Source organism: Bufo bufo, chromosome 2 (genome assembly GCF_905171765.1).
Source record: "Bufo bufo chromosome 2, aBufBuf1.1, whole genome shotgun sequence".
Taxonomy (NCBI): domain Eukaryota; kingdom Metazoa; phylum Chordata; class Amphibia; order Anura; family Bufonidae; genus Bufo; species Bufo bufo.
Window position 1 is genome coordinate 778,894,265 of NC_053390.1, and position 16,199 is coordinate 778,910,463.

At 46.4% G+C, this 16,199-nt stretch overlaps 1 protein-coding gene across 2 annotated transcripts in view; it reads left to right on the forward strand.

The window, feature by feature from the left end:
- Positions 1-16,199, forward strand: part of LOC120990372 (lysine-specific demethylase 3A-A-like) — an 88,356-nt gene that overhangs the window by 15,427 nt on the left and 56,730 nt on the right. For both annotated transcript variants that reach the window (XM_040419138.1, XM_040419139.1), the window contains 8 exons: positions 1,985-2,095; positions 11,032-11,134; positions 11,366-11,490; positions 11,897-11,966; positions 12,077-12,156; positions 12,238-12,393; positions 12,983-13,143; positions 13,984-14,489. In XM_040419138.1, the coding sequence (XP_040275072.1) occupies positions 1,985-2,095; positions 11,032-11,134; positions 11,366-11,490; positions 11,897-11,966; positions 12,077-12,156; positions 12,238-12,393; positions 12,983-13,143; positions 13,984-14,489 (1,312 nt within the window). The remainder of the gene's footprint in view (positions 1-1,984; positions 2,096-11,031; positions 11,135-11,365; positions 11,491-11,896; positions 11,967-12,076; positions 12,157-12,237; positions 12,394-12,982; positions 13,144-13,983; positions 14,490-16,199) is intronic.

A 16,199-nucleotide genomic window follows, 5' to 3' on the forward strand; every position in this document is an offset into this window, starting at 1 on the left:
ATAACAAACCTTTTCTGTTCTGTCTTTTCATCTGAGGTGAGTTTGAGGTATGGCGCTCAGTGATGGCGTTTGAGCAGTGACTTGCGGGTGTTAAAGGGGTTATCCGGCGTTATATCAGCCCTCACCATCGGTGGTGATCATACTTATCTGCTCCACGGCTTTTCATCTCCCTGGTTCGCTGATATCCACATATTTTTGATTGGCTGCAGCGGTCACTTGTCCCCAATAAATGGTCGCAGAGGTGATCCGCTCCCCTTGGAGGACGATAAATGGTCACGATTGGCTGCAGGCGTCACATGCTTCTCCGTGTTAATATCAGCGCACCAGGGAGATGAAGGGCAATGGAGCAATCGAGGGCGAACCGTGTGGCGGGGACCAGGTAAGTCTGATTACCTGGTGAGATGGTCACTCTGTGAGGTCTGATATAAAGTTGGATCACCCCTGTAAACCACTCCGTCAAGTCATGTGATGTCATCCTGCAGGAGCTTGACTTCTCATAACTGGAAATAAAAGGGTGAAAACCAGTCATACGTTACTAGTGATTGTCGTTTCTAGCGGTACATAGGAAAGACAGAGACTTAAAGGGAATCTGTCACTAGCATATTAGCAAAAAATATTTTTAATGAATCCATGTGTAATAAAGTACCTTATTTCCATATGTCTTGTTCTTTTTATTCTGTGTCTTGTCATTTCTTCAAAAAAACACTTTTTATGATATTCAAATGAAGCTGTAAGGAGCCCAGAGGGGCGTTATTCTTTGTCCACGGTGCCCAGGAACGCTCCTCTGAAGTGTCGTGCCCGCCTAAATTTGAAAACTAATAACTCCTCCAAGATCGCATAAATCGCCTCCCAGAGGCGAGGCCAAGTGCTCCCCTCAAACCCCCCAGCGCCGCGCTCTGCGGCAAACACCCCCGATCCTCCTCTCGCCTGCATCCAAAATCCTGCGCAGGCGCAGTGCCGGCGACTGAGGGCAACAGCGTCACTGGGCAAGCGCCAATCCCAGCTGGCTGAGGAAACGGCGGACACGTCACTGGGATCGGCGCATTCCCAGTGACGCTGTTGCCCTCAGTCGCCGGCACTGCACCTGCGCGGGATTTTGGATGCAGGCAAGAGGAGGAGCACTTAGCCTCGCCTCTGGGAGGCGATTTAGGCGATCTTGGAGGAGTTATTAGTTTTCAAATTTAGGCGGGCACGACACTTCAGAGGGGCGTTCCTGGGCACCATGGACAAAGAATAACGCCCCTCTGGGCTCCTTACAGCTATATTTGAATATCATAAAAAGCGTTTTTTTGAAGAAATGACAAGACACAGAATAAAAAGAACAAGACATATGGAAATAAGGTACTTTATTACACATGGATTTATGAAACATTTTTTTTAACTAATATGCTAGTGACAGATTCCCTTTTAATAAAGCTCATTCGCTGCATTATGGAACTATGCATCACGTGTATCAAGATCTCTGCCTGTAGTAAGTGTAGTCTCGCGCATGCGCTGGCACAGTGATGATCTCATGCCGTCGTACCTGCTCTTCTGAGATCTTCAATGCAGATGTGCTGACAAATTTCAGGGGTAGGTGTTGGAGCAGTGAGGGCGCTAGACCCTGTCAATCTCGCTGGGAGGGGAACATGGGTGAGGCAGGAAGCAGTGCTCCAAGGCACTAGGCCTGCCCCTTTTAGTGCTGTAAGCGCCTCATTTGCATATAACTAAAAATAAGAATTTCTTTGCATCAGTAATAGATTGCAGCAAGAAATTGCTTTTTTTATTTATTTATTTATTTAGTCAGCATGATCAACCCTACCATGCAGTAGTTTAATCGTGGTGACACTCATCAGTTAATGTAATTTAATGTTCTTTTTCTGTAAGGTTTGACAAGGGTCTCTTGTTTATTTCCTTGTCAATTCTTGACTTGCTAATGCCCTAAAGTTTTGGATATTTTTCTAATTTAACTTAATTTTTTTACTTATTTTTTTTTCCCGTGCAGCAATATAAAGTATTGGCAAGCAAGATATCCATAGATCCCATGACGTGCATACAGTTTCTTGGAGACAGACACAGAGTTTTCATGAATCAGGATGCCGTGAAGGTTTTAGGGGTAATTGTCTTACTGCATTTCTTATATCCTATGTTTTTCTGACAGTGATCTCTAAAGACGGCAAATGTAATGATGTTGGGGATATACGGGGATTAAAAAATAAAAAAGGCAGTATGGGAAGCAAACATACATGATCTCAAATTTTGAAAGACTCACTTAGCTCATAACTGCACCTTCTGGTTTTTATGTGGTCTGATGGTTTTGGGTTAACGGTTAAACGACCTTTATCCTCTGTTTCACTGGATGTCCACAGATCTTCACTGTTTCAGGCTCATTAACGCTCAACTACTGTCAATCATTAAGATTGTTAACCAAAAGGAATACATGGATACCTACTAAACGATATAAAATAATGTACCACTACACGATATAATGAAACCATACACAATTTTATTAGAATTACATAAATACTCACGATTGACACAACACAAGGTTAAAAACCCAATTAAAAAGCTCGAGGGCTGGTGGTGCATGATTGGCGGGTCAAGAAATAAAGTGTAAGTGCAAAATGCGATCAGCAAAGAAGATTTAGTTCATCAACAGTGAAAAAATCACAAATTTCATCTATATAGAGAAAGAAAAGATGGTATATGCACAAACAGTGTGTACCACTGGCGCCTCACTATGGCACACAACACGCATATAATAGTGCAATATAGGAAAAGACTGAAAACTAGATAAAGCTAGTACAAATAATCAGCAGACTATAATGTCTGCACAGAAATAAATCAATGAAGATAGTCTTATAATTATACTGACCACAATCCAGACCTCAAACCGGGCACCACCAGTCCACTCCCCGACGCGTGTTTCGCATGTTGCTTTCTCAAAGGAAGTGGCTACAATGGTGTCAACACCGGGTAGGAACACATTCAACCAAACAGATGACAATGATGTTCATGGGTTGTGCACAGGTGGGTTGGGGCTAGATTATCAACTCCTCACCTATCCCAATGCGTCGATCTATCATGCCTAGAGGTTTGGGCCAATCCATGAACATCATTGTCATCTGTTTGGTTGAATGTGTTCCCTATATAACCAGTGTCGACACCATTGTAGCCACGTCCCTTGAGAAAGCAACATGCGAAACGCACGTCGGGGAGTGGACTGGTGGTGCCTGGTTTGAGGTCTGGATTGTGGTCAGTATGGTCGTGATTTTCTGCGGACCCATTGACTTTCAATGGGTCCGTTGAAAACTCGGCTAATGCACCGTTTGTCATCCGTGGTTCCAGTCCGTCAAAAAAATATAACCTGTCCTATTTTTTTCACGGAAAACGGTTTGCGGACCCATTCAAATCAATGGGACCGTGAAAAAACGCGGAGGCACACAAGATTGTCGTCCGCGTCCTATAATTTGCATGGCAGACTTGACTTGGACTTTTTTTTTACTTTCCTTCATGTCTGGTGATCCTCCAAAAATAAAGGAAGACACACGGAAACGGAACCCCATTTTGCGGAACGGAACACAACAACGGTCGTGTGCATGAGGCCTAAGACTATCTTCATAGATTTTTTTTTTTTCTGTGCAGACATAGTCTACTGATGTTTTGTATTAGCTTTATCTAGTTTTCAGTCTTTCCCTATATTGCACTATTATATGCGTGTTGTGTGCCATAGTGAGGCGCCAGTGGTACACAGTGTTTGTGCATATACCATCTTTCCTTTCTCTATATATAGATTCAATTAGTGATTTTTTTTTTTCACTGTTGATAACCTAAATCTTCTTTGCTGATCGCATTTTGCACTTGCACTTTATTTTTTGACCCGCTAATCATGCACCACCAGCCCTAGAGCTTTTTAATTGTGTTTTTAACCTTGTGTTGTGTCAATCGTGAGTATTTTTATGTTATTCTAATAAAATTGTGTATGGTTTCATTATATCGTGTAGTGGTACATTATTTTATATCGTTTAGTGGGTATCCATGTATTCCTTTTGGTTAACTATGTTAGTATATATGGATCTGTTACATTTACATGGGAATTAGTTTTGGTGTTTCAATCATTAAAGGGGTATTCTCAACACGCTATTTGATACTTACCTGCTCCCGGCGCGCTGTCCATTTCCTGGTTTCGTCACTCGGCAGGGGGCGGGCTTCATCTTGATTGAAGTCTTCTCCCGGCCGGGCCGCGCGCTGTACTGAACGCGCACGCCGAGGCCGCGCATGCGCCCTGGTGACTTCTTCCTGGCAAGTTAACTATACTGGCCAGGAAGAAATCACCATAGCGCATGCGCGGCCTCGGCGTGCGCATTCAGTACAGCGCGCGGCCGGCCGGGAAAAGAGAAGAAGTCGTCTGCACACGCGCGCCCACCGCGATTCCTGAGAAGAGCGGTGGCCGTAACCAGGGGAGACGGAAGACAACAGTCAGGTAAGTATGTTTATTTACTTCTAAGGGGTGGGAATTTGTTAATTAAATATATTTAGAAAAATGATCACTGTTAAATCATTAACAGATTTAACAGTGATCATTAAGATTGGACAGGGACCATTTTGTGAACATAGTTGCACTAGCTGCATCTCTGCAAAACATTAAACTGCGTCGTCAAGTACTAAGGCTCTTGTCTTAAAAATGACCCGTCCCCTCTCCTGACGTGTAAGTTTAGTAACTACACGCATTCCCCATGTAATAACAATTCGGGAGCATCTATTCTTAGGACTCTATGATGAGCCATTGCTTTATTATTCCTACTAGAAGCAATGAATTAATTACTAGCAGTTTGCAATAAATGGCCACATGGGGGTTACCAGTTGGAGGTGAGACCCAGCACATTGTGACAATATCCAATCAGTGCTGTCAGTGTGACTCTGCAGGGACACCCCGCCAACTGGTAACACCCATCTGGACCTTCATTGCAAAGTAATTCCTTCATAACTTCTAGCAGGAATAATAAAGGAATAACACAATATAAAGTCATAAGTAGTATAATAGTTGGTCCAGGATTGTTATTACATGGGGGAAGCAAGTAGTTACTAAAACAGACATGTCGGGAGAGGGGGGTGAATTTGAAGCCATAGAGCCTAAAAACTTGCTGTATTAGGGTCCATTCACACATCCATGTGTGTTTTGCGTATCCGCAAAACACGGGCACGGGCAATGTGCATTCCGCATTTTGCGGACCGCACATCGCCGGCACTAATAGAATATGCCTATTCTTGTCCGCAATTGGGGACAAGAATAGGGCATGTTCTATTTTTTTTATTTTATTTTTTTGGGAACGGAAATGCGGACCTAAAAAATGAATGAATGGGTCCGCAATTCTGTTCCGCAAAATGCGGAACAGAATTGCAGATGTGTGAATGGAGCCTTAATGCGATAGATGGACCTACTGATTTGCATCTTAGGCCTCTTTCACACTTTCATTGTCCGGATCCGTCGTGTACTCCATTTGCCGGAAGTGCCCGCCGGATCCATAACACTGCAAGTGAACTGAAAGCATTTGAAGACGGATCCGTCTTCAAAATGCGTTCAGTGTTACTATGGCACCCAGGACGCTATTAAAGTCCTGGTTGCCATAGTAGGAGTGGGGAGCGGGGGAGCAGTATACTTACCGTCCCCACGCGCATGCGATCACGTCATCCATGCGCGTGGGGCGCCCTGACGTCACTCTGAAGCGCCCCGGGAGCTGCACGGACGGTAAGTATACTGCTCCCCACTACACTTTACCATGGCAAACAGGACTTTGGTTACCATGGCTGCCAGGACACTATTCAGAAAAAGCTAAACGTCGGATCCGGTAATGCGCCGAAACGACGTTTAGCTTAAGGCCGGATCTGGATTAATGCCTTAATTGGGCATTAATTCTGGATCCGGCCTTGCGGCAAGTGTTCAGGATTTTTGACCGGAGCAAAAAGCGCAGCATGCTGCGGTATTTTCTCCGGCCAAAAAACGTTCCGTTCCGGAACTGAAGACATCCTGATGCATCCTGAATGGATTTCTCTCCATTCAGAATGCATGGGGATAATCCTAATCAGGATTCTTCCAGCATAGAGCCCCGACGACGGAACTCTATGCCGGAACAGAACAACGCAAGTGTGAAAGAGCCCTTAGACTATTTTATAACCGTTATGATGGGTCTTTTTTTTTTTTTTTTTTTTTTTTTAAACTTTTTATTGTAGTTTTAAATGACATTACATAAAAATAAACAACTGATCCCTTTGACTCTCTAATGGGGTCAGTCGGGGTAAGGGCATTTCTGACTGCAGTTTTTGCCACAGATAATACCGGGAAAAAAAGAAACATTTAATCCAAGTGTGTAATTAGCAGTTTTATTATGGTGTTTTTGCCATAGACTCTTATTTCTCATCCAGTCACCCTGTAATATGGGTAATTTACTAGGCTCCAGGTACTTGGCACTTTCTTGCAGGGGCGTCTGTTTTCCAGGGCATCACAGCTTCCTCCCCCAGCTTAGTAGTGGCGCGTCAGCTTGTTGCTTGGGCCATGGTCAATTGAGGCATCGGCTTCTGTGTGGCCTGCTCCCACATGGTCCCCCCGCGGATGCTTATTCCTTGGTTCGTCGGGGGGGGGGGGGGGGGGGGTGACAGGCGCTGAGGGCCGGAGTCATTTTGGAGGCGGGGCCACATCCGGTGTTTAGAGGCATCTGGCGGGACCCTGACAAGCTGGGCTTGATGGGACATAGGCTGGGTAAGTGCTGTTTGTCCCTTCTTACTGGGCCTAACCTTCCCCTCTTCCTCATTTAGGACGCCATGGTTGTCAGTATGACTGAGCCCAGACCCCACGTCCTGAAGCAGTAGGTCCCCTCAAAATTTCCATCCCCCCCTCAGTCAGACTCCCTCTGCTTTGCGTGTGCTGCTCCACCATCAAGTGGCTCGGCCCCAGACCCAATAGTCCCTGCTGCCCAGCCTATGGTATAACCGGAATTGGCACATTCCCTGTCTAGGGTGGTACAGGATGTCTCCAATGCTAACAAAGCCATTGTGGAAATATTGGGGCGTTTGTCAGCAAAGCAGTTCTCTGATCGTTCTCACTCTAGGGATTATGGGGCGCATGTCCATCGCGGCAGTCCCGCTAAGAACATCCTCCCCCAAAAGTGTGTCTTTGTCTCATTTGCTTGGCCTCTCCTCCTCTTCCTCCTAAAGAGTCTCACTCCAACGTGTCCTCAGTGGAAGAGGCATGTTGTGAGGAGGGGGGGGGTTCAGATGAGGATGTGGTCTCGCCGGAGGATCGTCGGTCATCCAAACTGTCCTCCATGGTGGACAATCTTATTGTCGGCGGTTATCGAGACGTTGCAGGTTGACGATCCCGCACCGTCGTCTGCCATCTCGAGTTTTTCCTTTAGGAGGTCCCGTCGCTTGCACAAGTGTTTCTCCAACCACCAGAAGTTTAAATCCTCTATTTTCCTGATAGACATTTTACCTTGCCCAAACACTTAAACGTCCTTTTATCCATTTCCGGAGGACTTGACTAAGAAATGGTGGACCCGCCAGTTTCCCGCTTGGCTAAACATACTACTTTGCCAGTGGCGGATGGGGCTTCTTTCTCTGATATCAGAGATAAGAAACTGGAAGCGTTTGCAAAATCCTCCTTTGAGGCAGTGGGCACAGCGCTGCAGCCAGTATTTGCCTCTACATGGGTGAGCAAGGCTATGGGGGAGTGGGCAAGTAATTTGCGTCAGAGTCCCCTCGGAGGAACTTGCAGATATGGCCCTGCAGCTCTCGCATGCCAGTGCATACATTTGTGAAGCATTTATGGACGCGGCCAAGCTTATGGCTCGCTCGTCAGCCCTGTTGGTGGCTATTTGACGTACTCTATGGCTCTCCTGCTGGGCTGGATGAGATGATTTCGGAAGCTACGGGTGGTAGGAGCACGCATTTGCCACAGAACAGGGGGCGATCTAACAGGTCAAAAAAAAAAGCAGAAGCCTTTTTTTTCGCCCCTTTGAGTTTTTCCAGCCCCAAGAGGGCGTCCGACAAGTCGACCATGGGTCAGAAGCGCAAACCTTCCTTCAAGCCTCGCCCTTCCTGGCAGTCCCATCAACAGGGCTCCAAGTCCTTTAGCCCCAAGAGCTCCGCTGCATGATGGGTGGCTCCCGGCGCCCTCCGTTCGCGTGGACGGCCGGCTTAATTTGTTTTGGCATGTCTGGCTTGCTCACGTCTTGTATGCGTGGGTGAGGGAGGTCATTGCAGAAGGCTACAAGCTGGAATTCAAATCCTCGGCTCCTTCCTGTTTTTTTTTTTTTTTTTCCGGTCATCACCTCCGACCTTTCTCTCAGCCGCAGATTCCTTTTTTCAGGTGATTCGCACTGCAGCATGGTGTGATTGTTCTGGTTCCTGCGCAAGACCGTTTTCGGGGGTTTTACTCCAATCTCTGTGCGATTCCCAAAAAAGAGGGGACGGTTCGTCCTGTTCTGGACCTCAAGGCACTCAACCGTTTCCTTCGCTTCTGCAGTTTCCGGATGGAGTCTCTGAGGTCGGTCATTGCGTCCATGGAGCCGGGGGGAGTACCTGTCCTCAATAGACATTAAGGATGCTTATCTTCACGTGCCTATCTGCGTCGGTCATCAGATTTCTCCGGTTCGCAGTGGCTCCATTTCACTTCCAGTTTGTAGCCCTCCCGTTCAGCCTGGCCACAGCTCCCAGCGTCTTCACGAAGATTCTGGCGGCAATTATGGCCCTGCTCCGTGCCAGGGGGATCGTGGTGATCCCTTACTTAGACGACATCCTGGTGAAGCTTCCGTCATTCCAGGTGACAGCGGACAGCTTGAGCATAGTTCTGGATACTCTGGAACGCTTCAGCTGGATCCTGAACAGGCAGAAGTCTTGTCTGTATCCATCACAGCGGTTGACTTATCTGGGCATGGTGCTCGACACTTTGTGTTCTTGCATCCGGAGCTATCCGCTCTCCGTCTTTAGATTCTCCCCTTGTTACGGCCAGGTCCTGTTCCCATTCGTCGCTTCATGCAGACTCTGGGTCACATGGTCTCTGCCTTCTAAGCAGTTCCCTATGCTCAATTCCATAGCAGAACGCTTCAGCGAGCCATTCTGTCCAGCTGGAACTGTTCTCCAGCCTCCCTGGATCAGCCCATGCGTCTCCCTGCCCCGTTCTGCCGGGTCCTCAGATGGTGGTTGGTCTCTCTGATGTTGATGTTGTTGGGCCGCTCGTTTCTTCCTCTCCGTTGGAAGGTGTTAACAGACGCAAGCCTCAGGGGTTGGGGGGGGGGGGGGGGGGGGTTAGAAAAATGTCTCTGTTCAAGGAGTATGGTCATGCAAGGAATGCTCCCTTCTAATCATTGTTCTGGAGTTGAGGGCGATTTGGCTCTCTGCGGCATTGGGCCGACAATCTCAGGTTGTCCGGTTCGGGTTCAGTCCGACAACTCCACAGCAGTAGCGTACCTCAATCATCAGGGTGGCACCCGGAGCCCGGCATCCATGGTGGAGATGGCACTGATTCTTTAGTTGGTGTGATCGGCATCAGCTGACTTCCGTTCTCTTTGTCGCGACTCTGGCCTTTCCTGCAGTTGAGCATGGACTTGGGGCTGGCTCTCGGCTCCCTCAAAGGGCAGGTTTCGGCTCTATCCATTCTTTTTCAGCGGAATTTGGCTTCCCTTTCGGCTGTTCGGACTTTTCTGCAGGGAGTGGCGCATGCTGCTCCCCCTTTCCGTCCTCCGTTGGATCCTTGGGATCTTAATCTAGTACTCAACGCTCTCCAGTCTTCTCTGTTTGAGCCTTTGCAGCAGGTTTCCCTTCACTTCCTGACTTACAAGGTGGCGTTTTTGGTGGCAATCTCTTCCATCCGTAAGCTGTCAAAACTCGCGGCTCTTTCATGTCGGTCGCCTTTCCCGATCCTCCATCAGGAGAATGTGATCCTTCGCCCTGTTCAGTCTTTCCTGCCGAAGGTGGTGTCAGCATTCCATCTAAATGAGATTATTCTCTCTTCATTTTGTCCGGACCTGTTGCATCCTCGGGAGCAGTCGCTTCACACTCTTTATTTGGTATGGGCCGTTCAAGTCTATCTGTCCCAGACGTCATCTTTCCGGCGGATAGATTCCCTGTTTGTGATTCCAGAGGGGCCGAGACGAGGGCTGGCGGCTTCGAAGTCTTCCATTTCCAGATGGATTTGTTTGGCCATTGCGGAAGTGTACCACCCTAAGAACCAGGCCCCACCCTTCCGGGTGACTGTTCATTCGGTTCAGGCAGTGGGGGCTTCTTGGGCGGTGCATCACGGGGCTTCAGTCCTTCAGGTATGCAAGGCTGCGACCTGGTCGTCTTTGCATGCTTTTTCCAAGTTTTACAGAGGGCAGACTTTTGCGTCTGCTGACCTGTCTCTGGGGCGTAGAGTTTTGCAAACGGCGGTTCTCTAATGGGAGGGTTGCTTGATATGCCCACCCTTGGGGACTGCTCTGTAACGTCCTATGGTCAAGCCTGTGTCCCCCAATCATACGGATGAGAAAACTAGATTTTTGTACTTACCATAAAATCTGTTTCTCTTCCATTCATTGGGGGACACAGCTCCAACCCATTTTTTTGTTTATGGGCCTTTTCGGGCTTGTACATAGTGTATATATATATATATATATATATATATATATATATATATATATAATATATTTTTTTTTTTTTGGTCTTGCTTCTCCTACTGCTTTTGCACTAACTGATATTTAGCTTAGTCCCTGTAGGAAGGGTATAGCTGAAGGGGAGGAGCTTAAACTTTTTGTGCATAGCTTCCGCTTCCTAGTGGCAACAGCTATACCCATGGTCAAGCCTGTGTCGTCGCGCCCCCCCCCCCAATGAACGGAAGAGAAACAGATTTTACGGTAAGTACAAAAATCTATTTTAAAAACTGTCTGAAAAACACTAGAAATTGTTGGCATTGTTATAACATGCATTTTGTGTTACAGAGCCTGAGAGATCCGATTTTAACATTAGGCCCTGGAGTTTACTGCAGTCCATACGCTGATTGTCCTCTTCTCATTATTACAGGATCGGGACAGCTTGAAACAGTTTATGCAGGGAAACCGAACATTTAACAAGGCCTTACAGGAGCTCATAAGAAAGAGTGTGGATGAAGGTCGTGTACTGCAAGGTGAGCCGGCAAGGAGTGGTCCCATTTGGACGATATTAGAAGATCCATCTCCCAGGGTCGAAGCTTGTGTCTGGAACAACATGGCTTACTTGTGTTACAGCGGCAGCCCTTTTATTTCAGAGGGTGTCATGTATTTTATCCTATTTTGCAGCCTATGTACGTGGACATAAAATGGAAATGAAGGAACGTGGTATGGCTATTTCAATTGTTATCTTTTCCTTCCATTTAAAGGTGCTAAGAACTTAGTTGGCTCATCTATAAGAGTGTATAGTATGACTGAAGGCTATCAGTGGTTCGACGCCTCAGTGGTGAATTCAAGCAGCAATACCCGGATGCTGGAGATTAAATGTAAACAGGTAAACATCCATTACTGCTTTTCTGGTGTGGAGGAGTCTCCTGGATGACCCTTAAAGAGAACCTGTCACCTGTTGTATGCCCCCCTCATAGTATAGTGACAGACTTGCAAATTTCAGTGGTACTTTTAAAGTACTGACGTGCTGAACCTCACAGGGTGTGAAAGCACTGCTAGGGTGATCAGTCCGATAAGACTTGCTGGCCCCGCTGCCTCCTGACTAGGACTGGCAGGTTTCTTTCCTGTTACGCATGGCAGTATTATAAAAGTTTCAACTGCCAGCTCAAAAGCGAAATCAACGTGTCTGTCTCTATACTATGCTGCCCTCATTGACCAGTTTTTAACTAACGATTTTTGTTTTTGGTATAAATATATGTCCGTGCATTCATTAACTCTGTGTTCTCCTTTAGGAGCCCAGTCTAAAGATTATTGATCCTGCACTGATACACGTTCAGCTTGTACATAACTATGTCGATAAAGGTAAGATTTCACTATCTGCCATAGAAAAGCTTTACCTGTAGTGGTCATCCTATGTAATGGCAGGCTTTATGGGTGACACGTACTGACAGACTGTTGGCTGATTATTTCAGTGGCCGTCGAGAAACCTGTGAAAAGGAAGCGTGAAGGAAGGACGGGGAAAACTAAGGCAAAGCAGAACAAAGTAGCGCAGGTATTTATTCATACTTCATCATGTCTATGTCTCAGATCATGTGAGCAACACAGTTGCATATTTGTGGCGTCCTTTTTTTAGGCATCTGCTAAGGGATCTGCTAAGAAGCAAAGCTTCATTACCTACTCCAGAGATGATGGGAAGACCTTGGTCGTGGTGGACAACCCCAAGTCCTCAGGGAACACTCTTTTGAATTTCATAAAAACGCCACAGGAAAGTGAAAAAGTTTACCAAACAGTGAGTGGCAGTTTTCTACTGTTAAAGGGATTCTGTCACCAGGTTTTGGGCTATAGAGATACGGACATGCACGGCTAGACAGCCGCTAGCATGTCCGCAATATATCTGTCCTATAGGGCTGTGTGGTTTTCATTTCTTTAAAAAAGGATTTTATAGATATGTAAATTAGTCTTAAATGTGTCCAAGGGGCTTTACTAACCTTCCTGGAGCTCAGCCACGCCCGCCTGTGAAGGAGCCCAGCACCGCCTATGTCCTCCGAATCTCCTCCTTTCATCACCGATAGATTGCCATAATTTCGCGATGCGCGAGCTCGCGCATGCGCAGTTCTTTCCCTGAGGCTGATGCGCATGCTGGTCATTTAAGGCTATGATATCACTTTGCGATGGGTCTCTGTGTGAGAAGGGGTTGTCTGACCCAGGATCCCACAATCCTGATATTGAATGGGTGCATCACTGATTTACAATAACTGTGGAGGAGCAAAATAGTCAAGGTGATGCATTCTTTCGATTTGCGGGGCTTCTGGAGTTTAACTTCCCATTGATCTTAAGTGTTACTTTCATTGTAACATAAAAATCTCCTTTTCTCATAGACTACACCTAGCCTGGCATCCAAGCAGTCTGTACCGGATGGGTTTGGAGAAGCATTGCTAGGATGTACCGCCACTACGCCTTCCAGTCAAAACCAGACCTCTTGTGCAACTCCACCACAAGCAAATTCTCCTCCAAGCTTTGGTGCTGCAACACCTCCAGGGTAAGAATATTTCTACGAAAATATGTAATGGATTGCTGTAAGAGAACATGCCGTCACAAAATACAGTGCAACATGTTATAGGTATTAGCAGTGACTGACAGCTATCTCTGTATACCCACTTACATAGGGAATGCTATCAATCACTGATAACACCGTCCCTGTGTATAACTGAAGTCAGAAAGAGGAAAGATTTAAACTACTTAAAGATTTTAATTACAAGTTGTACTAAATATTTTCCCACAAAACCATGCATCATTCTACTCAGCTCCTCCTGATTTATAACATCCTGAAGATTTGCTAAAGCCTTGCATAGCGGCGCAGGCAGCACATTACTGCTCCTCTAAAGCCTGGGATAGCACGTCACAGCCCTGGTGGGATCTGTACACTGCTGACATGTCAGTGGTGTACTAGACTATGGATTCCAAAGTGCAAAGACATCTGGACTTCAGATGTCTATTTTCCGTGGAAAAAATATTAGAAAAATTAATTTAATGCTATTTGAAGTAGTTTTGAATAAAAGTTTAGATGCACTTTAATGGATGCACCATGTGGCTGTAGTCTTAAAATGGAGAGAGAATTGCACAAAATTTACACATGCCTCTTGATTGTTACATTTTCCTTTTGCTTTGCCATAAATTTATACCTTTTCACCTTAATAAATTTGACTAAACTGTGACTCCTGTGAGACCATGGCCACTTTTCTCATCGCTTTTCTGATTTGATGGAGAGAGAATTTTTTTAGCACAAAGCTTTCAATACGTTCAAGAAAACAAAATACTTTGATGGTTGCAAGTCATTATATTTATTTATAGGCTTGTAATCACATCTGTTGCCTTTCAGGAAATGTTCTCAAAACTTGCCAAGTGAAACATCCTCCATGCTGAACGGTGATGGAAAAGGGGAGGAGCAAAACTTGTTTCTCAGCGCCACGATGTCGCAAGGAAAGGGTCTAGGATTTGGCCTGAGAGATCAGTCCAGCCCTTTCGAATCGGCCTTTTCATCCTGGGCCAATGGTGGCAATGGACAGAAATCCGAAAACCTCTTTGCTGCCTTAACAAAACCCTCAACTGTGTTTCCTAAGGGCTTTGAGTTTTCTGTGGAACGATTTCCTGAGAAGAACACCTTGACGGTGAAAGACTCTCCGCGGCAGGGAAGTTTTGAGCCATGTAAAGACTTAACGCGGCAGCCGCCGAGTGTGTTTGGTGCAACGACCGAGACCAAACCTGCTGGTCATTTACCGCCCGTGAAAGCTGAATTCAACTCTAAGCCAGCAAACATCATTTCTGTTCCAAAACCCAACAAAATCGAAGTTGCTCCCCACAAGAGTCCCATTAAAAATGATGGGGGTAAGTAGGCATAAAATACGTATTACTTATTCTCTTTGACCATTTAAAGTACCGTAAATCTGATTGTGACAAGTGTTTGTGACACAATGGATTGCATACAGAATTAATATACACTGCTCATAAAAATAAAGGGAACACTTAAACAACACAATGTAACTCCAAGTCAATCACACTTTTGTGAAATCAAACTGTCCACTTAGGAAGCAACACTGAGTGACAATCAATTTCACATGCTGTTGTGCAAATGGGATAGACAACAGGTGGATATTATAGGCAATTAGCAAGACACCCCCAATAAAGGAGTGATTCTGCAGGTGGTGACCACAGACCATTTCTCAGTTCCTATGCTTCCTGGCTGATGTTTTGGTCACTTTTGAATGCTGGCGGTGCTTTCACTCTAGTGGTAGCATGAGACGGAGTCTACAACCCACACAAGTGGCTCAGGTAGTGCAGCTTATCCAGGATGGCACATCAATGCGAGCTGTGGCAAGAAGGTTTGCTGTGTCTGTCAGCGTAGTGTCCAGAGCATAGAGGCGCTACCAGGAGACAGGCCAGTACATCAGGAGACATGGAGGAGGCCGTAGGAGGGCAACAACCCAGCAGCAGGACCGCTACCTCTGCCTTTGTGCAAGGAGGAACAGGAGGAGCACTGCCAGAGCCCTGCAAAATGACCTCCAGCAGGCCACAAATGTGCATGTGTCTGCTCAAACGGTCAGAAACAGACTCCATGAGGGTGATATGAGGGCCCGACGTCCACAGGTGGGGGTTGTGCTTACAGCCCTACACCGTGCAGGACGTTTGGCATTTGCCAGAGAACACCAAGATTGGCAAATTCGCCACTGGCGCCCTGTGCTCTTCACAGATGAAAGCAGGTTCACACTGAGCACATGTGACAGACGTGACAGAGTCTGGAGACGCCGTGGAGAACCTTCTGCTGCCTGCAACATCCTCCAGCATGACCGGTTTGGCATTGGGTCAGTAATGGTGTGGGGTGGCATTTCTTTGGAGGGCCGCACAGCCCTCCATGTGCTCGCCAGAGGTAGCCTGACTGCCATTAGGTACCGAGATGAGATCCTCAGACCCCTTGTGAGACCATATGCTGGTGCGGTTGGCCCTGGGTTCCTCCTAATGCAAGACAATGCTAGACCTCATGTGGCTGGAGTGTGTCAGCAGTTCCTGCAAGACGAAGGCATTGATGCTATGCACTGGCCCGCCCGTTCCCCAGACCTGAATCCAATTGAGCACATCTGGGACATCATGTCTAGCCTTATCCACCAACGTCACGTTGCACCACAGACTGTCCAGGAGTTGGCAGATGCTTTAGTCCAGGTCTGGGAGGAGATCCCTCAGGAGACCGTCCGCCACCTCATCAGGAGCATGCACAGGCGTTGTAGGGAGGTCATACAGGCACGTGGAGGCCACACACACTACTGAGCCTCATTTTGACTTGTTTTAAGGACATTACATCAAAGTTGGATCAGCCTGTAGTGTGTTTTTCCACTTTAATTTTGAGTGTGACTCCAAATTCAGACCTCCATGGGTTGAAAAATTTGATTTCCATTTTTTTACTTTTGTGTGATTTTGTTGTCAGCACATTCAACTATGTAAAGAACAAAGTATTTCAGAAGAATATTTAATTAATTCAGATCTAGGATGTGTTATTTTTGTGTTCCCTTTATTTTTTTGAGCAGTGTACTTTTGTTCTAGATT